The sequence below is a fragment of the Petromyzon marinus genome, chromosome 51 (assembly GCF_048934315.1).
Source record: "Petromyzon marinus isolate PM22_M1 ecotype Great Lakes invasive population chromosome 51, UKy_Petmar_22M1.pri1.0, whole genome shotgun sequence".
In the NCBI taxonomy this organism is placed as follows: Eukaryota; Metazoa; Chordata; class Hyperoartia; order Petromyzontiformes; family Petromyzontidae; genus Petromyzon; species Petromyzon marinus.
Window position 1 is genome coordinate 13932614 of NC_133717.1, and position 25624 is coordinate 13958237.

Consider the following 25624-nt stretch of genomic DNA (forward strand, 5'->3'; position numbering starts at 1 on the left):
ATTCCCGCTCACGGCCGAACAGCAATGACGATTATCTGAACCGGTCCTGGGCCTCCCCTAGGTCGACTCAGCCTCGAATGAGTACTCGGTGTGGTGTGTCGTAACCATCGTCACTAGGGAGACAAAGGCGGTCGAGCGTGGTGCTGGCCACCCATCCCCGTTGTGTGCCGTGCCGGCCTTCGTAGGTGCTACTCGCTAACAGCAATTGCCTCGAAAGTATGTTCGGGCTATACGGGGAATCTTTGTTATAGTCTTCACGGGTGTGTTCGTGCGTGTTCCTGTGTGTGTTAAACAGAGGCGAACCGTAACACACACACAGAGTGGGGGTTTTACGATCCCCGTGGCTTGGACAAGGTGTGCTACGTCGGGAAGAGATGCCTTCCTTACCAGTCCTCTGGAACGGAGAGAGGTACACTTTATGTATATTACCAAGACGCTTGTTTAGCCAGGAAAACCTACGTCCCAAGGCTCTCTTTCAGGTGGGTACTGCCAAGTTCGCTATGTGTAATCGCAATTGAGTCATTTGCGGGCATTTTACGAAATTGGCAATTTTGGATCTTTATTATCCAGCGGTTAATACGCGCCGTGGTATTAACCAGGGCGGCCACCCAGTTCCGAACCGCAAACATATGCAACAACAAGCGTCGAATGCACGACCGCTGAATCGTATCACCGCCCCCTCTACGTCCACCCGCGTGTGCCACACATACAACACACGCCCTCGTGGGCGAGCCGCTGAGTTCTCGCTCACAGCACTTGCCCCCCACCCCCCCCCCCCCCAAACGTCCCGGGGGACCTTTGTCTTCCTTGTGCAGCGTGCGGAGTGCGGAACGGCGTCCCGGTGGTGAGTGCGGGCGACAAGGCGTACCGTGCGGTGGAGTACAGCGCCGGCTTCCACCTCCTGGGCTCCACCAGGGCCCCCCCGAGATTCAGGTGAGGAAGGGGTGGGGGTCAACCCCCCCCCCCCCACGGGAGAGCATTAATTCATTATTAGCCGGGTAGAGGCGGTGGTAGTGGTGGTGGCTACGCGGCTGCTGCTGCTGCACGTGACTGCTGCCCGTAATCCAGCACTATGGGGGCAGCTGCAAGGGTTGGTGGATCACCGCGACAGATGTCGCGACACTCCCCCTGGAGGTCGGGCATCGAGGAGGCGCCTTCTAATGGTTCACCAGGAGAGGGCGGTGCAGCAAGACGTGGACTCCGCCTGTTTACACCTGCGTGGGATATAGCGTTGCCCCCTCACACCCATGGGTTCCGGTTTCTTTACAAATGCGTTCACACTCCTTCATTGGCTGGAACCATCGTAATCTATACGCGCCTCCGAATTTGCTGGTTGCGCAGCGTTGTGTGATGCATTTGCGCAAACCATGCTGCCATATGTACACGAACTTTGTTTTTTATTCTTATAGTTAGGTTTTGTTATTGGAAGTCGGGTGTAAATGTTTAGGCAGGTGAGGACACCTCCAGTGACGGATTATCCTCACAGCACAAGTAGCTGCACGTGTAGTAGCTACAACACGTGTAGTAGCTGCAACACGTGTAGTAGCTGCAACACGTGTAGTAGCTGCACCACGTGTAGTAGCTGCACCACGTGTAGTAGCTGCAACACGTGTAGTAGCTACAACACGTGTAGTAGCTACAACACGTGTAGTACGATACCGCCTTCAACTTTTACGAACGACCGGGTGTTTAAGGTTAGCGATTTGTCGTATTATCTGGCTGTATAGCAAATGAAAAAATACAATTACTTTACTGTGCTTGTAAAAAAAAGTGTTTTAATGTGTGTTTTATTTTTTAATTTAGGGCCCTTTTATAACATGTGCTACAGGCCCAGCACTAGCTTAATCCGGCACTGGACACCTCAATACGTCGTTTGCAAGTGTGACCCGGTGAGTCACCGGATTGACGAAAGCAAAGATAAAGTCGAGCAATGTACCAACGTGACACACACGAGAGAAGTGAACCCCGCCCGCTGGCTCCCCGTCTCCGCAGCGCAGGAGTGAAGCACGTGGCTGACACCTTCATCCCTCTGCAGCCGCCTCCCAGCGTACCTCGGTATGTGCGGACCAAGAGTCCCCAGTAGAGCCTGGAACGGACTGTGCGGCGGGGGTGAAAGTGCCGTGAGCGAGCGGCGCCCTACGAAGATCGCCACTGCAGGCGCACGAGGGGGGTGCGTGGCCAACGCCACGCCCGGCCGCCTTTGTCTCCCCAGTGGTGATGTTTTTACACACCGCGGCAGGTGATAATTTGAGGCTGAGTCGATCTAGGGGGAGGTCCAAAACCGATTCACCGGTTGTGGCCGTGAGCGGGAACCGAACTCAGGTCGCCGGGTTCGTAGCGCAGTGCGCTAACTGCTACACCACCGCTCCCCCACACAGAGACAAAGATCCTCCGTATAGCCTCAACAGGCTGTCGGGGCAAGTGCCGTGAGAGACCCACGCGTGAGAGGGGGCGACGGGCATGGTACTTTGGCCACGTCGAAGACTTCGGCCAAACACCCTCCTGCTCTGAGAGGGGATCGGCCTCGAGCTCGTTCGGAGGCCCTTCCGCCAGCAGTGGCGTCAGTGAGCAATTGCAGGGCTGCGCCTTTACCCACCGCCGCTCGCTATGAAAGTGAATGATTGCTTAATCCGTGAGTTTTCGGGTGGGGAGGGGCACGGTGGGGCAGTCCCCCCCCCCCTTCCAAACTGGATGCCTTTATTCATTAATTTTTAGTAGTTTACAATAAAGATGAAATCTCAATTAATTAATTATGTACACCCTCGATTCCTAATGTGAGGGACAAAGCGAACCCCCCCCTCCCAAACATCGAAGTTTAAACCCCGCCTGTGGTACGAGTGGGTGAGTGGGCACTCCGTTTAATTCACGGACCTCTCGAATAAAGGTGAGCAGCAGCAGTAGCAGCAGTAGTAGCAGTAATAGCAGCAGTAGTAGTAGTAGCAGTAGTAGCAGCAGAAGCAGTAGCAGCAGTAGCGGCAGTAGTAGCAGCAGTAGTAGCAGCAGTAGTAGTAGCAGCAGTAGCAGCAGCAGTAGTAGCAGCAGTAGCAGCAACAGCAGTAGCAGAGGTAGTAGCAGCAGAAGTAGCAGAAGTAGTAGCAGCAGTAGTAGCAGCAGTAGCAGAAGTAGTAGCAGCAGCAGTAGCAGCAGTAGTAGCAGCAGTAGCAGCAGTAGTAGCAGCAGTAGCAGCAGTAGCAGCAGCAGTAGTAGCAGCAGAATCAGCAGCGGTAGCAGCAGCAGCAGCAGTAGTAGCAGCAGCAGTAGCAGAAGTAGCAGCAGCAGTAGCAGCAGCAGTAGCAGAAGTAGTAGCAGCAGTAGCAGAAGTAGTAGCAGAAGTAGTATCAGCAGCAGTAGCAGCAGCAGCAGAAGCAGTAGCAGAAGTAGTAGCAGCAGCAGTAGCAGCAGCAGAAGCAGCAGCAGAAGCAGAAGTAGTAGCAGCAGCAGTAGTAGCAGCAGCAGAAGCAGCAGCAGTAGTAGCAGCAGAAGCAGCAGCAGTAGTAGCAGCAGAAGTAGTAGCAGCAGCAGTTCACTTTGACCCGATGAGAACGATCCGGCGTGGCTGCTGCTGGTGGTGGTGGTCACGAGAACGCTGCGTGTGATTCTGTGTCGTGTGGCCGACGCCCACCGTGCGTGACCCTAACACGACACATTTGGCATCTCGTTACGTGACGGAGATCCATGAGTCGTGTGCTGGGGGTTGTTCTTTTTTTCGAAACGAGAAAAATTTGCATCGTTGTTGCGGGCGCTCTAGAGCGGAGGACCTCCCGCACTGCGGTGGCGTGAGCCGGCACTTGCAGGGCTTGCGCCTCTAACCCCACGTCCAATGGGGGTTTCGGGGTTTAATAATTGAAGGTGTAACACGTAGGCTTTCGCGACCAATATTATTGAAGGTGTATCTCTCCTGAGTCAAGAGTGACGGTCACTGAAACATCATCCAACTCAGGGCACCGCGCGTGGGTTCACGTCGCCCCCTTCTGGCGCGGTCGGTGCATGACGCTGCCACGCCAACCCTCGTGCTGTCTCGTCTCTTCTTGTCGTTGCACGCGCAGTTGGAGCTCCTCTTATCCGATGCGGCCCCGAATTGCATGTGACTGCTACGTGTATGTATGTCGAGATGGACTGGTGCGGTACGAGAGGACACGGCGCTTAGCGGACTTGCCAATCGCTGGGTACCGGTGGTGTCGAGATCGGCCTCTGTGGAGGAGGCTCGTGAAGGAGGCTGCTGGGCAGTGTGTTGGGAGTGTTTGTGTGTGTGTAGGGAGTGTCTGTGTGTGTAGGGAGTGTCTGTGTGTGTGTAGGGAGTGTCTGTGTGTAGGGAGTGTCTGTGTGTGTAGGGAGTGTCTGTCTCTGTGTAGGGAGTGTCTGTGTGTGTGTAGGGAGTGTCTGTGTGTGTAGGGAGTGTCTGTGTGTGTAGGGAGTGTCTGTGTGTGTGTGTAGGGAGTGTCTGTGTGTGTAGGGAGTGTCTGTGTGTGTGTAGGGAGTGTCTGTGTGTGTGTAGGGAGTGTCTGTGTGTGTGTGTAGGGAGTGTCTGTGTGTGTGTAGGGAGTGTCTGTGTGTATAGAGAGTGTCTGTGTGTGTAGGGAGTGTGTGTATAGAGAGTGTCTGTGTGTGTGTAGGGAGTGTCTGTGTGTTTGTGTAGGGTGTGTGTGTGTGTAGGGAGTGTCTCTGTGTGTGTAGGGTGTGTGTGTGTAGAGAGAGTGTCTGTGTGTGTGTAGAAAGTGTGTCTTGTGTGTGTAGGGAGTTTCTGTGTGTGTGTAGAGATAGTGTCTGTGTGTGTGTGTAGAGAGAGTGTCTGTGTGTGTGTAAGGAGTGTCTGTGTGTGTGTAGGGAGTGTCTGTGTGTGTGTAGGGAGTGTCTGTGTGTGTAGAGAGAGTGTCTGTGTGTGTAGAGAGAGTGTCTGTGTGTGTAGGGAGTGTCTTTGTGTGTGTAGGGAGTGTCTGTGTGTGTGTAGAGAGTGTCTGTGTGTGTAGGGAGTGTCTGTGTGTGTGTAGGGAGTGTCTGTGTGTGTGTAGGGAGTGTCTGTGTGTGTGTAGGGAGTGTCTGTGTGTGTAGGGAGTGTCTGTGTGTGTGTAGGGAGTGTCTGTGTGTGTGTAGGGAGTGTCTCTGTGTGTGTAAGGAGTGTCTTGTGTGTGTGTAGAGAGAGTGTCTGTGTGTGTGTAGGGAGTGTGTTTGTAAGGAGTGTTTTGTGTGTGTGTGTAGAGAGAGTGTCTGTGTGTGTGTGTTGGGAGTGTATGTGTGTGTGTAGAGGGAGTGTCTGTGTGTGTGTAGGGAGTGTCTGTGTGTGTGTAGGGAGTGTCTGTGTGTGTGTAGGGAGTGTCTGTGTGTGTGTAGGGAGTGTCTGTGTGTGTAGAGGGAGTGTCTGTGTGTGTAGGGAGTGTCTGTGTGTGTGTAGGGAGTGTCTATGTGTGTGTAGGGAGTGTCTGTGTGTGTGTAGGGAGTATGTGTGTGTAGGGAGTGTCTTGTGTGTGTGTGTAGGGAGTGTCTTGTGTGTGTAGGGAGTGTCTGTGTGTGTATGTAGGGTGTGTGTGTGTAGGGAGTGTATTGTGTGTGTGTAGGGAGTGTCTGTGTGTGTGTGTAGGGAGAGTGTCTGGTGTGTGTGTAGGGAGAGTGTGTGTGTGTAGGGAGAGTGTCTGTGTGTGTAGAGAGTGGGGAGCGGTAGGGTAGAGGTTAGCGCGCTGCTTTACGAACCTGGCGACCCGGGTTCGATTCCCGCTCACGGCCAACACCAGTGACGATTATCTGAATCGGTCTTGGGCCTCCCCTAGGTCGACTCAGCCTCAAATGAGTACTCGGTGTGTCGTAACCATCGTCACTAGGGAGACAAAGGCGGCCGGGCGTGGTGCTGGCCACCCACCCCCTCGTGTGCCGTTCCGGCCTTCATAGGTGCTCGCTAACAGCCTGTTCAGGCTATACGGGGGATCTTTGTAGTGTTTATATCATCTGGATGAGGCTCGTGAAGGACGCTGCTCCTGGGCAAGTTGGAGGCAGTCGCCCTCCAGCAACAACGGAGGGCAGATGAGCGACGCTCACAGCAAGTTGACACAGTCGGAGCGCCGCTGGCGGTGCATCTGCCAGTCATCTCAGTCAGTCAAACTACGGCACCTGCTGGGTCTGTCCCGTGATCTGACAGCAGACGTTCGACAGCATACTTTGCTGTTATTTTTACATTCAAAGTACAATTATTAGCCGTTGCCGGCACAATGCATTGCGGGCAGTTGCGTAACAGACAAAAACCCTTCAATGATCATAAGTGTATTTTATATGCAGGGTGCTTCAAAAAAATATTAAGACTTTTGAGAATTTGCAACACCACCACAATAACTGTGCTGCTGCCTCTGGGCTCTGGGGACCATCTGGAGAAGATCCCAGGCCACGCGTTGACAACGGCGGTGAACACGTGGAGACTTTGTTTGAAGCTATTAACATCACATTTGTTTTCACGTTACGGTTTACTATCCGTTCTTTTTTCATTAAAAACGATCGTCCCATATTTTTTTGAAGCACCCTGTCTATACACAGTATACTGTATATACACAGCATACTAAATGAACTAATTTACATTTTACAAAGTACAATTATGAACAGTTTCCGGAACGTTGAGTCGTGCGGAGTTGCGGCGAGGACCTCGAGGTGCGATCAGCCTCGCAGGCTCCAGGGAGTCTCCCGCCACAAGGTCTCAGCTGCCCTCCCGAGGCACAACAATGAAAATAAATAAAACGAGGGGACACAAACATCACAGCTGTCAACCCACACGGTTTACTCCGTGTCCTTGTACAGGGAGATTAAGTGTGCAGGTCCACACGGCGTACAGCCGTTAAAATACAGACAAAAAACATGTTTTCTTTGTCTCTGTTTGATTGTGTTTCTCCCTTGTGATGGGACTTTGTCGGATGAACGTTGAGATTTATAAGGGGCACGGGGTGATCGATAAGGTCTGAATTGGTTTGCAAAAAGGATGGGTGAGTGAGTGACTCGGCCTAGAGAAGAGATGGAGCTGATGGGTGGATGGGTGAGTGAGTGTCACGGGCTAGAGAAGAGATGGAGCTGTTTTGGTTACGGGAGGATGTGGAGCTGAGTGGACTTGCCGAAGACCAGTACCAGCAGCGTCAAGATCGGCCTCTGCAGAGGGGGAGGCTCGTGAAGGATGCTACTGGGTAGTGCCAGGCAAGGTGCGACCTTGAGGCTGCTGGTCACTTGGACGCTCACAACAACGAGTGGAGTGCCGGGCAGATAAAACGCAGCGAGTGGTGGGCGGGGGATGGGCAACAGGTGGTGCGTCTGCCACAGCTCATCTCGCTCAACCCATAGAAGCTGACTGAATCTGTCCCGAGATCTCGTGCCGACGACGAGCGTCAGACACTGCACGTGGCCTCAAGGTGCCCCGAGCCTGGCGCTGGCGCCGCCTCGTGGCGAGCGGCGGTGACGACATCTCGGCGGAACGTTGATACAGCCAGCGCCTTCACCAAGACGCTGTATTACAGATAATTGATGAACGACGCGCGTGTGAATGTAATGGTGGAGATGAACGGAATTAAATAGATGTGAGAGAGGAAGCGATGGGGGGGGGGGGGGGGATTAAGGGGTCGTGGAGTGATCTAGGGAACAACCGGTGAGTTCTGAGTGAGGAGCGGAAGCGAGTGAGCGAAGGTGACTGATGTGGAGGGGGGAGTTTGTTCCAGTGAAGGGGGGGGGGGGGGGCAGGAAGAGAAAAATAAAGTTACGACAGAGTTCGCCTACCCAACCCGCTGTGCTGCACCCCTGTGCCCTGGTGTCACCCCCCCCCCCCCCGCCCCGTGCACACAGCACTCCCTATCACAAGAAGGCCCAGGAGATGCAGAGGGCGCTGGAGATGATGGAGGTGCAAGCCCTGGACGAGTGGGAGCCCCCGGCGCGAGCGTCCCATCCCCGCCTTGACGGAGATCACGATTGAGCCGGGCCACTCGCTTTGCCAGCCGCTACGCTGGAGGGCAAGCCACGGCCAGCCCCGGCAAGCCACGGCAAGCCACGGCCAGCCACGGCAAGCCACGGCCAGCCACGGCAAGCCACGGCCAGCCACGGCAAGCCACGGCAAGCCAGGCAAGCCACGGCCAGCCACGGCCAGCCACGACAAGCCACGGCCAGCCACGGCAAGCCACGGCCAGCCACGGCCAGCCACGGCAAGCCACGGCCAGCCACGGCCAGCCACGGCAAGCCACGGCCAGCCACGGAGCGGTGGCAATTTGGCTCGGTCAGTGCTAGGTCAGCCGGTGTGCCACGGTGGTGTAGATGTTAACTGTATCGCCTGGTCTACAGGAGGGCCGTGAATTTCGATTCCGACGCCGACGCCTGGAGTTTGCATGTTCACTCTCCCCATGGTGTCGTGGATTTTTCCTCCGACTCCTCCGGTTTTATCCTCCACGTTTAGAATAAACGTGCGTTCGGAGTATTTGGCTGCTTTAAATGTTCCACTTTGGTGAGCTACCCATTTGTGGCCGGGTCGCTCCTGAAAAAGAGCTGTCTAGCTCAGTGGGGCCTTACCTGTTGACATTATTTTGCACCGAACGTAAAGCAACCTTGATAAATCGGAGGCGCGGGTTTGAGGACAGCAAACTGAAATTCCAAAGAAATTAGTTTTAAAATCGTGAAGCTTTACAACGCGCGTTTGTTCTCGTAAGTGTGCGCTAAGTTGACCGGGTCGCTGTTGGGGGAAAAACGCATTTTCATATTGAAAATACATGCTCGGCTCGCTGTGGTCCACGTCTCCCACGTGTTGGGGAAATGCCTCCGCTTTGATCAACGTGTCCCGTAGTCCTATCCGGGGTAAATCCACGATAGTTACACAACTTTGCCAACGGAGGTGGACGTTCAACATTGCGGCATGCCGTTACGAGAGTTGGTGTGACCAACACGTTACTGACGCACGGACTATAAGCTATGCAGCATTCACGCTTTCAACGACGTTGTAAAGCGGTTACCAATGGCCAAAGTCTCTGAATAACCGGCGGGCACAGACACACATTTCACCTTTAATCATCCTGAGAACGTCACGTAAGACATTGTCACAAAAGTGCCACTGAGACAGGATAGCGAAAAGGAACGCTCCAGTGTTGTTGTTGTTTTTTTACAGCGGCTGGGGAGGGTCATAATGGCCACGTCGAAGGCAGTGAGCCGGCTAAGCTGGGTTTGAATCTGAGGTTCCGCCACCAATTGTGAGGATGGAGTTACACATCATGATGATCTGTCACGCGTTTAACGTTTACATCACCACCTCTAGGCACAGTTGTGGGGTTAGTGAGGTGTGTGTTAGTGCGGTGTGTTAGTGAGGTGTGTGTTAGTGAGGTGTGTGTTAGTGAGGTGTGTTAGTGAGGTGTGTGTTAGTGAGGTGTGTGTTAGTGAGGTGTGTGTTAGTGAGGTGTGTTAGTGAGGCGTGTGTTAGTGAGGCGTGTGTTAGTGAGGCGTGTGTTAGTGAGGCGTGTGTTAGTGAGGCGTTTTAGTGAGGTGTGTTAGTGAGGCGTGTGTTAGTGAGGTGTGTTAGTGAGGTGTGTGTTAGTGAGATGTGTTAGTGAGACGTGTGTTAGTGAGGCGTGTGTTAGTGAGGCGTGTGTTAGTGAGGCGTGTGTTAGTGAGGCGTTTTAGTGAGGTGTGTTAGTGAGGCGTGTGTTAGTGAGGTGTGTGTTAGTGAGGCGTGTGTTAGTGAGGTTGTGTTAGTGAGGCGTGTGTTAGTGAGGTGTGTGTTAGTGAGGTGTGTGTTAGTGAGGCGTGTGTTAGTGAGGTGTGTGTTAGTGAGGTGTGTTAGTGAGGTGTGTGTTAGTGAGGTGTGTGTTAGTGAGGTGTCTGTTAGTGAGGTGTGTGTTAGTGAGGCGTGTGTTAGTGAGGCGTGTGTTAGTGATGTGTGTTAGTGAGGTGTGTTAGTGAGGCGTGTGTTAGTGAGGCGTGTGTTAGTGAGGTGTGTGTTAATGAGGTGTGTGTTAGTGAGGTGTGTGTTAGTGAGGTGTGTGTTAGTGAGGCGTGTGTTAGTGAGGCGTGTGTTAGTGAGGTGTGTGTTAGTGCGGCGTGTTAGTGAGGCGTGTGTTAGTGAGGTGTGTGTTAGTGAGGTGTGTGTTAGTGAGGTGTGTTAGTGAGGTGTGTGTTAGTGAGGCGTGTGTTAGTGAGGTGTGTGTTAGTGAGGTGTGGATAGTGAGGTGTGTGTTAGTGAGGTGTGTTAGTGAGGTGTGTGTTAGTGAGGTGTGTGTTAGTCAGGTGTGTTAGTGAGGTGTGTGTTAGTGAGGTGTGTTAGTGAGGTGTGTGTTAGTGAGGCGTGTGTTAGTGAGGTGTGTTAGTGAGGCGTGTGTTAGTGAGGTGTGATAGTGAGGTGTGTGTTAGTGAGGTGTGGTAGTGAGGTGTGTGTTAGTGAGGTGTGTTAGTGAGGTGTGTGTTAGTGAGGTGTGTGTTAGTGAGGCGTGTTAGTGAGGTGTTAGTGAGGTGTGTGTTAGTGAGGTGTGTGTTAGTGAGGTGTGTTAGTGAGGCGTGTGTTAGTGAGGTGTGCGTTAGTGAGGTGTGTGTTAGTGAGGTGTGTGCTAGTGAGGTGTGCGTTAGTGAGGTGTGTGTTAGTGAGGTGTGTTAGTGAGGTGTGTGTTTGTGAGGTGTGTGTTAGTGAGGTGTGTTAGTGAGGTGTGTTAGTGAGGTGTGTTAGTGAGGTGTGTGTTAGTGAGGTGTGTGTTAGTGAGGTGTGTTAGTGAGGCGTGTGTTAGTGAGGTGTGTGTTAGTGAGGCGTGTGTTAGTGAGGCGTGTGTTAGTGAGGTGTGTTAGTGAGGTGTGTTAGTGAGGTGTGTGTTAGTGAGGCGTGTGTTAGTGAGGTGTGTTAGTGAGGTGTGTGTTAGTGAGGTGTGTTAGTGATGTGTGTGTGTTAGTGATGTGTGTGTGTGAGGTGTGTGTTAGTGAGGTGTGTTAGTGAGGTGTGTTAGTGAGGTGTGTGTTAGTGAGATGTGTGTTAGTGAGGTGTGTTAGTGAGGTGTGTTAGTGAGGCGTGTGTTAGTGAGGTGTGTGTTAGTGAGGCGTGTGTTAGTGAGGCGTGTGTCAGTGAGGTGTGTGTTAGTGAGGTGTGTTAGTGAGGTGTGTGTTAGTGAGGCGTATGTTAGTGAGGTGTGTGTTAGTGAGGTGTGTTAGTGAGGTGTGTGTTAGTGAGGTGTGTGTTAGTGAGGTGTGTGTTAGTGAGGCGTGTGTTAGTGAGGCGTGCGTTAGTGAGGTGTGTGTTAGTGAGGCGTGTTAGTGAGGTGTGTGTTAGTGAGGCGTGTGTTAGTGAGGTGTGTGTTAGTGAGGTGTGTGTTAGTAAGGTGTGTGTTAGTGAGGTGTGTTAGTGAGGTGTGTGTTAGTGAGGTGTGTGTTAGTGAGGTGTTAGTGAGGTGTGTGTTAGTGAGGTGTGTGTTAGTGAGGTGTGTGTTAGTGAGGCGTGTGTTAGTGAGGTGTGTGTTAGTGAGGTGTGTGTTAGTGAGGCGTGTATTAGTGAGGTGTGTGTTAGTGAGGTGTTTGTTAGTGAGGAGTGTTAGTGAGGGGTGTGTTAGTGAGGTGTTTTAGTGAGTTGTATTAGTTAGGTGTGTGTTAGTGAGGTGTTAGTGAGGTGTGTGTTAGTGAGGTGTGTGTTAGTGAGGTGTGTGTTAGTGAGGTGTGTGTTAGTGAGGCGTGTGTTATTGAGGTGTGTTAATGAGGTGTGTGTTAGTGAGGTGTGTTAGTGAGGTGTTAGTGAGGCGTGTGTTAGTGAGGTGTGTGTTAGTGAGGTGTGTGTTAGTGAGGTGTGTTAGTGAGGTGTGTGTTAGTGAGGTGTGTGTTAGTGAGGTGTGTTAATGAGGTGTGTGTTAGTGAGGTGTGTTAGTGAGGTGTGTGTTAGTGAGGTGTGTGTTAGTGAGGTGTGTGTTAGTGAGGCATGTGTTAGTGAGGTGTTAGTGAGGCGTGTGTTTGAGAGGTGTGTTAGTGAGGTTTTTTAGTGAGGTGTGTTAATGAGGTGTGTGTTAGTGAGGTGTGTGTTAGTGAGGTGTGTGTTAGTGAGGTGTGTCAGTGAGGTGTGTTAGTGAGGTGTATTAGTGAGGTGTGTCAGTGAGGTGTGTGTTAGTGAGGTGTGTTAGTGAGGTGTGTGTTAGTAAGGGGTGTGTTAGTGAGGTGTGTGTTAGTGAGGTGTGTTAGTGAGGTGTGTGTTAGTGAGGTGTGTGTTAGTGAGGGGTGTTAGTGAGGTGTCTGTTAGTGAGGTGTGTTAGTGAGGTGTGTTAGTGAGGGGTGTTAGTGAGGGGTGTGTTAGTGAGGTGTGTGTTAGTGAGGTGTGTTAGTGAGGTGTGTGTTAGTAAGGGGTGTGCTAGTGAGGTGTGTGTTAGTGAGGTGTGTTAGTGAGGTGTGTTAGTGAGGTGTGTGTGAGGTGTGTGTTAGTGAGGTGTGTTAGTGAGGCGTGTGTTAGTGAGGTGTGTGTTAGTGAGGCGTGTGTTAGTGAGGTGTGTTAGTGAGGTGTGTTCCCCTGCACGGTATCCACTCCCCAGCCTGCACTTTAGCCCTCCCCTACAAGTTTTAAGTTGGTCTCCTAACCCACAGGTTGAGAACCGCTGGTTCCCGTCTATCGTTGATGGCCACGTAACAATCCAACAATCCTCGCTCTCCGCGATTCGGTGAATTGTCAGGATTCCGTCTCGTGTGGCCTCGACTCAGGAATCGGTCCACTCGCATCATATTTGTCCCCGTCTAAGCGGCGTCACCTCTTCTTTATTCTGCCTCCAATGCAGAGCCACCCAGAAGTCCGTGGAGGCCCAGGGCCGAATGCCACGTGGTGGTGGTGGCCCTTATCTGTGACCTTCAAACATTAAAAAAACATCTTCTTTGGTTCTTTCGGTAAAGTCACGTAGAATGAGAATAAAATAATAAATTGATAAAATAAAATAACACAATAATTTATTTTATCAATTTATTATTGTATTCTCATTCTACGTGACTTTACCGAAAGAACCAAAGAAGATGAATCATTGCAGTCACGTAAGCTTTAAATCGAAAATTAAAAAAACACATTGTCCTGCTGTGGAGCCCTCTTTTGTGTGAGGCCCAGGGAAATGTGGCCTCTTTCCCGACCTTCACCCCTCCCAGCAGCCCTGCTCGTGTGCAGCTTCCTTCGCTCCATGCTCCTCAATGTAACGTCATTTGGTGATGCTGGTGTTGCTGTGTTGGTAGTGGGTTGCGCAAGCACAGTTGACAGCAAAAACCTCCACGAATTCCCCGTCAAATATCACCATGGCCTTGGACAAAATTGTATATATATAAACAGGCGACGTTTTGGGCAACGTCCCTTCATATGCAGAATGGCCTTTGCTAAAAACGTCACCGGTGACATTTCGCTTTTTATATTTGTAGAGGCAGCGTTATTGAGGGTTTTTTTGTTGATTGCTAAATGAAACACGTGCGGCCTATTTGTCAATCCAGTGCTGGATGACTGGGCCTCTCCCACACCGTGCGGGACTCCACGGTTACTTGACCATCCTTCACCGCGCTCGCCGGCTCGGGCTGTCGAAGGCCGGTAGGCGCCATAGAAGTACAATACAGCAACGGATTTGTGCCGTCCGCAGTGCTCCAGTTGGCGTACAATTTTCGCGAACAGCAAAGTGAGAGTGACAGGGGCACGATCGACGCACGCGTAACGAGCGCAGAGTCGTTTTAATCGACGGATCGTTACAAGACGATTGAGGAGTATAAAACTAACGCGACACACATTGGAGGTAGGCGTACAAATAACAATTTCTCTGGTCAGAAACACCGCCAGGAGCGTTAGAAGCCCACCGTACATCGCGCCCAGGCATCGTCACACGTGACTAAACGGGCGTTGCTACTTCAGCGAAGTCGATTGTGTTTTTTTTCGATTTAAAGCTTTCGTGACTGCAAGGATTCATCTTCTTTGGTTCTTTGGGTAAAATCACGTAGAATGAGAATAAAATAATAAATTGATAAGATAAAATAAAATAACACAATAAAATTCTCACGACGTTTCGGCCACAACACAAGCGGCCTTCATCAGGTGACTGTCTCGTCCCTTCACCTGATGAAGGCCGCTTGTGTTGTGGCCGAAACGTCGTGAGAATTTTATTGTGTTATTTTATCAATTTATTATTTTATTCTCATTCTACGTGACTTTACCGAAAGAACCAAAGAAGATTTTTTTTTTGTTAAAAGGCAAAAAAGCTGCGAGCGGTGGCCGGTTCGCCAAAGCGACGGCGACCAGCCACAGCTGGTGGGTCTCAACGGGGTGGGGGCTCTGTGCTTCACCACCAAACTTTCACCAACAATGACCCCGATTTAACCCCCGGGAATGCCCAATAATTGTTGTTGTTGTTGTCTACATAAGGGAAGTGACATTATTGCTGGGTAAATAGATTTAATTTATCGTCTTGTTTTTCACCACCACCACCACCACCACCACCCCCGTCCCTTGTCACAATGCACCTTTGCTCACCCCGTGCCCCGACTGGACGTCTGTGAAAAAAAGAGCTTCATAGCTCATCGGATTCCTTCGAGTCGAAACAAAGATTCTGATTCTGACAATGTGAACATTGGGACGCTGGTTTAAAAAAAATAATCATAAATGTAGAGACGGCTAAACATTGAATCATATTTACGACAGATTAATAACACGTGTAATCATGCTATTACCGCCACCCACTGGCAGACGTCACATATTTAACGTGAGAATTCTCAAGTCGGGGATGTTTGTCTCTTCGCCGTCATCAGCCGCAACGAGAATTGTCGCACGCAATCCGCCCGTCGATCGCGATGCGTGGTGCATCGGCCACCGCCGGCTCTATTTGTTTGCCGGTCCCCTACAGTAATGCACTTGAGAACGTGAAAAAATATAATAATCCTCAAACGTTTATCACGCGAATGATTCACACGACGGTAACATCAGAAAGCAAAATGGAATGGACCATTATGTGAACTTGTTCACGCGTTATATTGCCAAAAAAGGAAATAAATGAAAATCGTATGGACACGTTGCTTGTTACGAGCTCTAAGTGTAGCTGTCATGTGGCCACGTGAATGTGCAGGCAGTGCAATTGCACCGGAACCCACGGGCCAGAGGGGCCCAGGCGCCGGGCTACCAAGAGAGACGGACGTTGGACAGGGAAGGCCACGTTCCTTGCGACGGTGGCCCATACCGGCCCACACTACTGTGCCACTGGTTACGAGCATCCTGGTTTGCAACAACCGCGAAACTCTACGCGGTAGCGTTACATACGAAGCTGCGCTATTTCTTTAGACTTGGTTCATCGTCATCGTCGTCGTCATCATCGTCGTCATCATCGTCGTCGTCGTCGATGTCCCACGGCCTTAATCCCCATGCGGTCCGCGTCTCGCTCCTCGCTCCACTCGGAGCTCGCAGCTCGCGTTCCGGGTCGTCGCCACTCAGAGCGCCATTCTCCTCGCTCCCCCCGGCGAGTGATTCTCCAGCCACGCAAAGGCCCTGGGAGCCATGGCCGGGCGAGTGTGCGGTTTTCTCAAGATTTTTCTGGATTTTATACAAAACATTTTTTTATCCCGCAATCTTTTTTTATCTTCGCCAGAATTCTTCACGTTACTCCGTTTTTGTTTCGTTTACCAAACAAATCGAACCCCTCGGACACCGACAGAACGTGACGGCGCGAATCTATTGTTTTATATTTTTGTTATTTTATTGTTTCCCTTCTACGTGACTTTACCGAAAGAACCAAGAATATATATACCTTTCCCTTTCCTCGTTTATTCTTCCGCCGCCTCTGAGAGTCCCTGTTAAAGTTCAAATTGCTAAATTAGTGAACGAATGAAACGAGGTGCTTCATTTCCAGAAACAAAATCTATTTTTAGTCGAAAAAGAGTTCCATCTCAACGTGGTCTACCAACCCTGCACACGAGCCCACCGCAATAGTGGCTCCACATAACCGCGATGAAGAACGACGACTCACATCACTGTCGCTGGAATGAGAGCGGCGCCTGATTAAACTCGGGCAAAGTGCTCCTTTGTCACTTAAGCAGATACGTAAAACGACAAATGTAATAGTTGCTGCCATTTCTGCATTTCAAATTACAGAGCTCAATTTCACTGTCGATAAAATGTGCCTCGTCGATTTGTTTCCAGAGCGTCGGCCTGCGTTTAAATGTTCAAAGTTGGCAGTCATCGGAGGAGATCACGATCCAAGCCCCAGCTTCAACATCGCCATCACCGCCATGTTCGTCATCATGAACAGCATCAGTAATCACATCAAAATCTACGTCGTCGTCGTCACCGCCGCTGTGGTCATCGTTTGGACTTTGGCTCGCCCCTTGGGCAGTGCCACCAAGAGCGGGCGGAAGCCCCGGCCTGTCGGAGAGCCGACGCGTCCCAGGGCCAAGACGACCGAGAGGGTCGATGTTCTGAATCGGCTCTGGGGAGGAGTCCCCGTCGCTGCTGCTGCCGCTGCTGACGCTGCTGCTGCCACCGCCGCTGCCGCTGCTGCTGCCGCCGCCGCTGCTGCTGCTGCTGTGTCCGATGGAGCGTCGAAGCAGGCACCTCGTTTCCTCCACCTCCTCGTGCAGAGAGCGGAGGGACCGGCCCAGAGGAGAGGTCTGCACCATGGCTAACACGGCCGGGTCTGCGGTGGGGTGTGTGCATTATCATCATCGTCATCATCAATCATCGTCGTTCTTATAATGAGCGACAATCGTGGCAGGGTCATCGTTTTCATGAGCAGCAGCAGTAGCAGCAGTAGCAGCAGTAGCAGCATCAGTAGCAGCAGCAGTAGTAAGAGTAGCAGCAGCAGTAGCAGCAGTAGCAGCAGTAGCAGCAGCAGCAGTAGCAGCAGTAGCAGCAGTAGCAGCAGCAGTAGCAGCAGTAGCAGCAGTACTAGCAATGAGAACATCACAATCGCCATCGTAATGAGATCATCTTAATTACAGGGGAAAAACAACTCGAAACACTCAGCAGCAGCAACACCGCGACATGAAGAGAAGAACACCCTGTGTACCGCAATCGGCAATGGCCCTTCTTCATGACAGATGTGTTGACGAGCCAGTTCAGTACTTCCGTTGTTGTTGTTGTTGATGGTGCTTGTGCACCACTGCCAACAGAGCAGCAGGATCGCCAAAAGATTTGTGGACTCATCAACAGTGTCGTCGTCTGGTCCATGGGCCAGAACAGGAACCGGTACCAGCGAAGGTAACGAAACTAGTCGTACCGCAATTGTTTGTACGTGGCCGGTCAGGGTGCGGGCGAGAGGCGGTGGGGGAGTTACCGCGCGTCAGGCCGCTGAGCGCGTGCAGCGCGGCCTGCAGGAGGCGCGGGTCGCTGCTTCGCCGGCGCGACAGGACGTCGTCCAGCGTGGAGATGACGGCCGGGAGGTGCGGCCCCAGATGCTGGGAGGGAAAATCTGCGCAGGGCGGGCACGACACATGTCACATGATACGTCACACGTCACACGTCGCACGACACATGTCACATGTCACATGATACATCACACGTCACACGTCGCACGACACATGTCACATGATACGTCACACGACGCACGACACATGTCACATTATACGTCACACGACGCACGACACATGTCACATGATACGTCACACGACGCACGACACATGTCACATGATACGTCACACGATGCACGACACATGTCACGTGATACGTCACACGACGCACGACACATGTCACGTGATACGTCACACGACGCACGACACATGTCACATGATACGTCACACGATGCACAACACATGTCACATGATACGTCGCACGACGCACGACACATGTCACATGATACGTCACACGTCACATGATGCACGACACATGTCACATGATACGTCACATGATGCACGACACATGTCACATGATACGTCACACGATGCACGACACATGTCACATGATATGTCACACGACGCACGACACATGTCACATGATACGTCACACGACGCACGACACATGTCACATGATACGTCACACGACGCACGACACGTCACATGATACGTCACACGAAGAAACGACACATGTCACATGATACGTCACACGACGCACGACACATGTCACATGATACGTCACACGTCACACGACACATGTCACATGATACGTCACATGATGCACGACACATGTCACATGATACGTCACACGATGCACGACACATGTCACATGATACGTCACACGATGCACGACACATGTCACATGATACGTCACACGACGCACGACACATGTCACATGATACGTCACACGACGCACGACACATGTCACATGATACGTCACACGACGCACGACACATGTCACATGATACGTCACACGACGCACGACACATGTCACATGATACGTCACACGACGCACGACACATGTCACATGATACGTCGCACGACGCACGACACATGTCACATGATACGTCGCACGACGCACGACACATGTCACACGATACGTCACACGACGCACGACACATGTCACATGATACGTCACACGTCACACGACTCGAGACGAACGTAGATTAGAGTCGCCACTCCTCCCCGGCGAACGCCGCCACCAAGGGGTCAGTAAGAGCACTTGCCCCAACGGACTGTTAAGGCTATGCGGGGGATCTTTCTCTTTTATGCCACCTTCCAAGGCCAGGTGGTAGATGACGTCCATCGCGTGGATCCGCCCTTGGGTGTGCGGGCAGTGAGCGGCCATCTCCACCACGCGAGCGACCGGGCACCCTGACGAGTCCAGCAGGAGGCGCCTCCTCACAGCTCCTGAGAAATCAGCGGGGCAGAGGATCCGGACTCTCAGCCCTCCCGTCGCCGCACGGCCGGCAAACGACGCGTTCGGAACGTCGTGCCGTCGCCGTCGCGCTCGTGAGACGCAGGGTCGTCGGGCACGGCCACCGTCCGTCGCCCCGTTGGGCGGAGGACGGCGCAGCGGAATGGGATTCACGAGGATCGAGCTCTACAACAGAGCTTCTCGACCTCCCTCGGTCCTCGGACGGTCAACGCCAACAAGGGGACGCGGTGGGGAGTGCGGAATAGACACCGGAGCGCAGAAGAACGACGGGAAAGAAAGAGGACGAGATGGGCAGCCGCCCAGGGATTCCGATGAACGCCAGGAAGAAAGGGTCGGAGGGGGAGGAGAGGAAGAGGAGGAAGAAAAAGGAGTAAATAATCTTGGTCACTGAAACATGCTGCAAATCAGGAACATCCATGAGAAACTCATTCACCACGGCTGGAGAAGCACTCACGGCGGGGAGAGGAGAGTGGCGCTCTGAGTGGTGATGGAAGCGGAACGCAAGCTGCGAGTGGAGCGAGGAGTGAGAGGCGCACTTCCTGTGCGCATGACAGCCGTGGGTCATCGATGACGATGACATCGACGACGATGGCGGTGACGACGACGATGATGGCAGTGACGATGACGGCGATGGCGATGAACCAAGTGTGCGCCACTTCAAGGGGACCGTGCAGAGAAATAACGTAGCTTCATCGACAACATTGATCTCACCGTCAATGCAAAGCTCGGCCAATGAGGAGAGAGTCGCAACGAGAGCTTCCTTCTGATTGGCTGCATCCAGAGTGCCCAGCAGGTCAAGTAGCACATCCACGCATTGGCTGCTTAAAAGCACCTGCAACGGTACGTAGGGCCACGGTTAAGCCGATTGGCGGGTGGTGTGTGGTGTGGCGGTGCAGTGTGGTGTGCCGGTGAAGTGTGGTGTGGTGGTGAAGTGTGGTGTGGCGGTGCAGTGTGGTGGTGAAGTGTGGTGTGGCGGAGAAGTGTGGTGTGGCGGTGCAGTGTGGTGTGGCAGTGAAGTGTGGTGTGGCGGTGAAGTGTGGTGTGGCGATGAAGTGTGGTGTGGCGGTGCAGTGTGGTGTGGTGGTGCAGTGTGGTGTGGCGGTGAAGTGTGGTGTGGCGGTGAAGTGTGGTGTGGCGGTGCAGTGTGGTGTGGCGGTGAAGTGTGGTGTGGTGGTGAAGTGTGGTGTGGCGGTGAAGTGTGGTGTGGCGATGAAGTGTGGGTGCTCCCGCCTTTTCCAAGACGTCTGGTCAGCGTGGAAAAGTAATGAGGTAAAAATCCCAATAATAATAATATTCATAATAACATCGTCTAATGATTAAATTGTATATGGTGTCGTGAATGTAAATTGCATCTCGCAATCGCTGAGGAGCCACAGACAAGCCGGAAGGCTGCCAGGCAGAGAGCCGGCGCCAACGATCGCTCTGCAGTGTCGCCCCCACGCATGCGACAGTGCAACGCTCTATCCCGCACAGAAGGGACAGATGACATCAGCCCGCGCCTTGCTGTGCTGCTGGCAGGGCCAGAGTGCTGCACCCCGCCGATGCCCACGGGAAGGAAGGAAGGAGCGTCACAACTTTGTAGTCATTTTGTGCGGCGATCCACTAACACTCGCTGCTGCATCCTGCACCGCCCGGCGCTGGGAGTGAGGGGTTCTCTAAAGCCTTTTCTAAGGGAGGCCCTTCTGCCAGCAGCGGCATGAGCCGGCAATTGCAGGGCTGCCCCTTTACCTTTGAGCCTCTAAAGGCAGGGAATAGGCATCTTCTCGCCGTAGCGGGGGAAACGTGAGGTCCATCCGTCCGCACATTTACAGGAGGCGGCTCGTGCTTCTGTTGTCCCGGGCCTACCCCCGGGGCCTACCCCCGGAGCCTACCCCCGGAGCCTACCCCGGAGACTACCCCCGGGGCCTACCCCCGGGGCCTACCCCCGGAGCCTACCCCCGGAGACTACCCCCGGGGCCTACCCCCGGGGCCTACCCCCGGAGCCTTCCCCCGGAGACTACCCCCGGGGCCTACCCCCGGGGCCTACCCCCGGAGACTACCCCCGGGGCCTACCCCCGGGGCCTACCCCCGGGGCCTACCCCCGGAGCCTACCCCCGGGGCCTACCCCCGGGGCCTACCCCCGGGGCCTACCCCTGGGGCCTACCCCCGGGGCCTACCCCCGGAGCCTACCCCCGGGGCCTACCCCCGGGGCCTACCCGCGGAGACTACCCCCGGAGACTACCCCCGGAGCCTTCCCCCGGAGACTACCCTCACCTGCGAGCCGCGGGCCAAGCCAAGGTGCGCGACCGCGGCCGTGCCATTCACCACCGCGTCCCGACTCGCCCACTCCTCCGCCAGCACGCGCGCGAGCGCCTGCAGCATTCCGTGCTCCACCATCACCACCTGCGCCCCGCCGACACGAGCGCACGTGCACACACGTGACCACACGAGCGCACGTGCACACACGTGACCACACGAGCGCACGTGCACACACGTGACCACACGCGCGCACGTGCACACACGTGACCACACGCGCGCACGTGTGCACGCGGGAAAACACGTGCGCACGCGCCAACACGGCCGCTGAGCGGTGGTGACCGCGTCTCGAATCGTTCGCCGCGCGCCGTCACCGGCACGGCTCGGTTCCTGCAGTGGAAAAACAACAACCGGGGGCCTCGTGAGCCGCGCCAGGCTGGCTCGGCACGGGCCCGGCTCGCTTGTGCGGTGGTAAAGGGGGTGCGTGAGTCTCCCGCTGCCCCCACCGCGCTGTACCTGGAGGTGGGGGTTGGAGGAGAGGCGGTTGAGCAGTGAAAGTGCCGCCCCCCTCGCAGCACTGCTGCCCGATCCCAGGATGCCGTGCAGCTGAGGCAGTGCGTCCATGGCAACGAGCGTCAGCTGCGCGGGTTCTGCGGCAGGGACCGAAAACAAATTCAACGGTCAGGTGGCGGTCCCCTCCCTGTGCCAACGAAGGAACGTGAACAAGGAAGAAGAATCGTGCATGCGCATGGATTGCGTTACGCGCTCCTTTGTAGTTGATTAAATGAAATTATTTGATCAAAAAATAGTCACGTTCATTTCAAGTCCCGGGCTGTTCTGGGCCTTGACGTTTTGGGCCTAGAACTCCCCGCTCGGTCTGTACAAATCGCAAGCGCTGCAAACCAAACCAATTCACGCTACGAAAATGAAACGAGAGTGAAACGGTTTTTAAACCTTACCCTCCGTTACCAAAACGCGACAGCATTCGCACGCTTGGACGCACACCTGCAAACACACAGACAAAAACCGGTGACGCATTTGCCGTGTTGTGTACCGCTGTGTTAATTATGTTGATGAGCCAGATGTTGGACAGGCTTTGACTTGATTGATCCTCACCAACAAGGTTACTGCCGTGTAATAAAATAATGCCGGCAGTCGCCCTGACGCGATGGGCAAGAGAATTGGACCACATTGCTCGTGCCGTGCTCACACCAGCTTGCGACGTCGGGACACCGCAGTGGCCCGCGCCCTGCCGATGAGAAGCAGGGAAGGTGAAACCGGTGTCAGGGTTTTCCCTTTCCAGTGAACACAACGAGGGGGGGCAGACGGCCGCGTGCCGCTACCGTCGCCGCTCACACGAAGCTCCGCTCCTCAGCTGGCCGGCCCGCGGGTTTTGCGTGCGACTGCGACCGGGCCGCTACGTCGCTAGCGTGCGGACGTCTCCGCTGTTTGTTGTTTATGTATCCCGCTTTCTTGATCACGTGTCAGGTGGTGATGAACGACGACGCAAGACAGATCTGTGCTCTCCGGTTGCCCAGGTGGTTGCTGTGCTCTTGCCCAATCGTGGCTCAACAACTCCACCAGTAGGGCAGAGGCAGCTAAGAAGGCTGTCTCTGGTGTGTGCCATTCAGTTTCAAAGACAATGTGTTTTCTATATTATTAGAGCAGGTTTGCTTTCATGTTCACCACAATGAGGTGTGGTTAAGGCTGACATGATTCCTTAGCAAAAAGGTTTCTGTTTGGTGTTTGAACATTTTAACACCTCTTGTTTTATTGCCAGAAAGGGTAAAACCTATTCTTACTCTTCATACTTTGATACTGGTGAAAAGGTCTCATGATGAAGTCTCGTCTCGTCACAGTCGGCCGCGCATCCCGTCTTCGTTGGCAGCAGTCGCAATCACCACCACCATCACCACCATCATCACCATCATCACCATCATCATCACCATCATCATCACCATCATCACCACGTTCGCGATGATTTCCGGCTATCGCCGACTCAGATTTTTAACAAAAATTGACGAATATTTTCACCACCGGTGCCGTTGGCAAAATTAACCACAGCCCCCGCTCAAGTCCCGCCGCGACTCGCGTGCCCACCTTCTCGACGGACGACGACGTGAGCGAGAGGAGCGACTTCACAACGAAGCGGTCTCCCATCGACAGGAGCTGCGCCCTGCTCTGGGCGTCCGCGGACAGCAGCGTGAGCGCCGCGCAGCTGCGGTGCTGCGCTCGGCATCGCGGGCGGCGGGGGGGGGGGGGGTGGGAGAAAAAGTGCGTTCACACCTGCGCAGAGGCGCAGCCCTGCAACTGCCCGCCCGCTGGACGACGGACGAACCTCCACTCCTGGGAGCTCGAAGAGGCCGACCCTTCCGCCGACGATTAGTCTCGGAATAAGTGGAGTTACCCACACCTCACCACACCAGTCGCGACCTGCCCATCGGGCCGACTGTGGTGAACCACATTTATGCCGTTGGGTGAGGGGGGGGTTTAAGAAACTTGCGCCGCCATCGTTCTAACTGCCGTGCCAGAAGAGGGAATTGGACCGGCGACCTCCGGATTGCAAGTCCGGGGGGGCTCGGCGTTTCGCCACCGTGGCAGCGTCTCGCGATTGAAGTGCGCGCCAGGAAGCGTGCAGAGAATCGTGGAGAGAGGCACACGCTTGGGATGACACTGACGGAACGAGAAAAACGAGTCAGGAGTCGAACCCGTCGGGTCCTTCCTTGCTGTTCGACACGAATGTTGCCAGCGCACTGCCCTGTATGTCCGTACGCACGTTGAAATTCTTTCACACCCGTGCGTAGCCAATCGTGCTAATCGGAGCAGCAAACGCATGGCAACGTTGGGCCAACGTTGCCGTGTGGTTCCAGCCGTTGGCCCAACGTTGGCCCAACGTGCCATGTGTTACTGGGATGGCGAGGTGGGATGATGGACGAGTCAAGATTTAGTGGCAGGCACGCAGTGGAAAGTGCGCAGTACGCAGGGGCTGGGGGAGTTATTAACATCGCAAGATGGGGACAGGCGGTGGCGGCGGCTTGGGGTGGCATTCGTCCAGCAGTGGATTGGGCACGGCTGACGACGACGACGACGATGCACACTCGAGTGAGGTGTAGGTGAGGGAGCGATGACCTCAGCCTTACCTGGACCTCTGGGTCACCCGACTGTAACAGCAGCACGAGTACAGGCAGGGCCCCTTCACTGTGCAGTGCTGCCCTCCCGGTCTCTGCGCACACACGCACACAGGAAACAAAGATAAAGATGACCCATGCAGTCTCTACCACAGGCTATTTAGGGCAAGTGCAGTTGAGCGAGCACGTGTGAAAGCCGGCACGGCTGTCCGAGGCGTGGCCTGGGGAAGTCCCCCCGCTGTTGTCCCCAGCTGTTCCCATTGTTTTGTATTCTTCTTTACTTCACCACGGCAGACTCTCATCGAAGGCTTACTCAGCCTACAATGACATAGACAAGAATCCCTGCCCCTCCCCACGTAGTCTTCAGTGGACTGTTCTGGCAAGTGCTGCTAGCGAGCAGCCGCGAAGGTCGGCACGGCACGCGCGAGGCCCGGGCGGCCAGAAACCACGCCCCGGCCGCCTTTGTCTCCCCAATGCTGACGTTTTACGCAGGTGCTCGTGTAAGGTTGAGTCGGCCCTTGGGGAGCCCCAGGACAGGTTCCGATATCCGACGCCGGCTGGAAGCGGAAATCAATTACTGGACATTTGTGAAAAAAAGCTTTGTAGCTCATCGGATTCGAGTTGTTGGATTCATAACGCAGTGTGCTAACCGCTGCACCACCGCTCCCAATGGGGCCACATTGGCACACGTGCGAGGCCTTAAAGGTCGGAATGCATGCTAGGATTGTTTTTCCAGGTTGTTCCTCGCTACATGGGGATGTGTGGCCAATGCCAGTTCCACTGCGTGTGTGGGTTTAGCTATGGGAGGAGAACGGAGCGCCCGGTGGAAACCCACACAGGATGGGGGGAAGAGAATACAACCCTTACACACTCCCACACTCACACTGCAGGGGAGAGCATACTACACAAAGACAAAGATCCCCCGTATATTCTAGATTTAAAGCTTTCGTAGGTAAAAAAATAAAATAACAAAAATCACGACGTTTCGGCCACAACACAAGTGGCCTTCATCAGGTGAAGGGATCAGGCTGTCTCGAGGACAGCGCTGGAGTGAAACACAGCCACGCTCAGACCGCGGACCTTTAAGCTGTGTGCGAGCAAACAAGGTGTCCTGACAAAGAAATTAGCATAAAAATTAGCATTTGATTGGCCGATTTTAGAAAAGAGGTGGTGTACGTGCCGGTGGACTTGCCGTTTGGCGCAGGGGGGGGGGGGAGTTTACCTATTGATGGTGTGAAAAGGGAATTTATAAGAGCTGCGAAAGTTTGGGGTACCACTACTTGAAAAATATACTGTACCATTGAAATTAGTTTAATGTTTAGTTCGATTTAGAACATCTTTCCAATGGTTGCTTAATTTGAAACCATCTTCTCGGTTGGGGTTTGCAAAGAACCTTGGTATCAGAGAAAATTATATCTTCTGCCGTGGCTGATCACTGTTACAACGCTGTGGGTGATCACGATATAATTTTCTCCGATACCAAGGTTCTTTGCAAACCCACGGGTTTTTATCAGAGATTTGTTCACGAGGCAATTCAGATCTACAAACACAG

General features: G+C 53.6%; 2 protein-coding genes across 5 annotated transcripts in view; one reads left to right on the plus strand and one right to left on the minus strand.

Annotated features, from left to right (window-relative positions):
* SPATS1 (spermatogenesis associated serine rich 1) overlaps window positions 1–8724 on the plus strand; it is a 39880-nt gene extending 31156 nt beyond the window's left edge. For both annotated transcript variants that reach the window (XM_076075004.1, XM_032973606.2), the window contains exons 4-7: window positions 296–409; window positions 816–933; window positions 1993–2055; window positions 7801–8724. In XM_076075004.1, coding sequence (XP_075931119.1) covers window positions 296–409; window positions 816–933; window positions 1993–2055; window positions 7801–7927 — 422 coding nt within the window. In that variant the 3' untranslated portion in view covers window positions 7928–8724. The remainder of the gene's footprint in view (window positions 1–295; window positions 410–815; window positions 934–1992; window positions 2056–7800) is intronic.
* A 4882-nt stretch (window positions 8725–13606) lies between these two features.
* The window catches only part of LOC116953298 (uncharacterized), a 32315-nt gene continuing 20297 nt past the window's right edge, over window positions 13607–25624 (minus strand). For all 3 annotated transcript variants that reach the window (XM_032973380.2, XM_032973381.2, XM_076075002.1), the window contains exons 7-15: window positions 24085–24167; window positions 23045–23170; window positions 21904–21949; window positions 21461–21594; window positions 20963–21091; window positions 19421–19541; window positions 18547–18681; window positions 17217–17351; window positions 13607–16577 (exon numbers count right to left, since the gene is read on the minus strand). In XM_032973380.2, the coding sequence (XP_032829271.2) occupies window positions 16108–16577; window positions 17217–17351; window positions 18547–18681; window positions 19421–19541; window positions 20963–21091; window positions 21461–21594; window positions 21904–21949; window positions 23045–23170; window positions 24085–24167 (1379 nt within the window). In that variant the 3' untranslated portion in view covers window positions 13607–16107. The remainder of the gene's footprint in view (window positions 16578–17216; window positions 17352–18546; window positions 18682–19420; window positions 19542–20962; window positions 21092–21460; window positions 21595–21903; window positions 21950–23044; window positions 23171–24084; window positions 24168–25624) is intronic.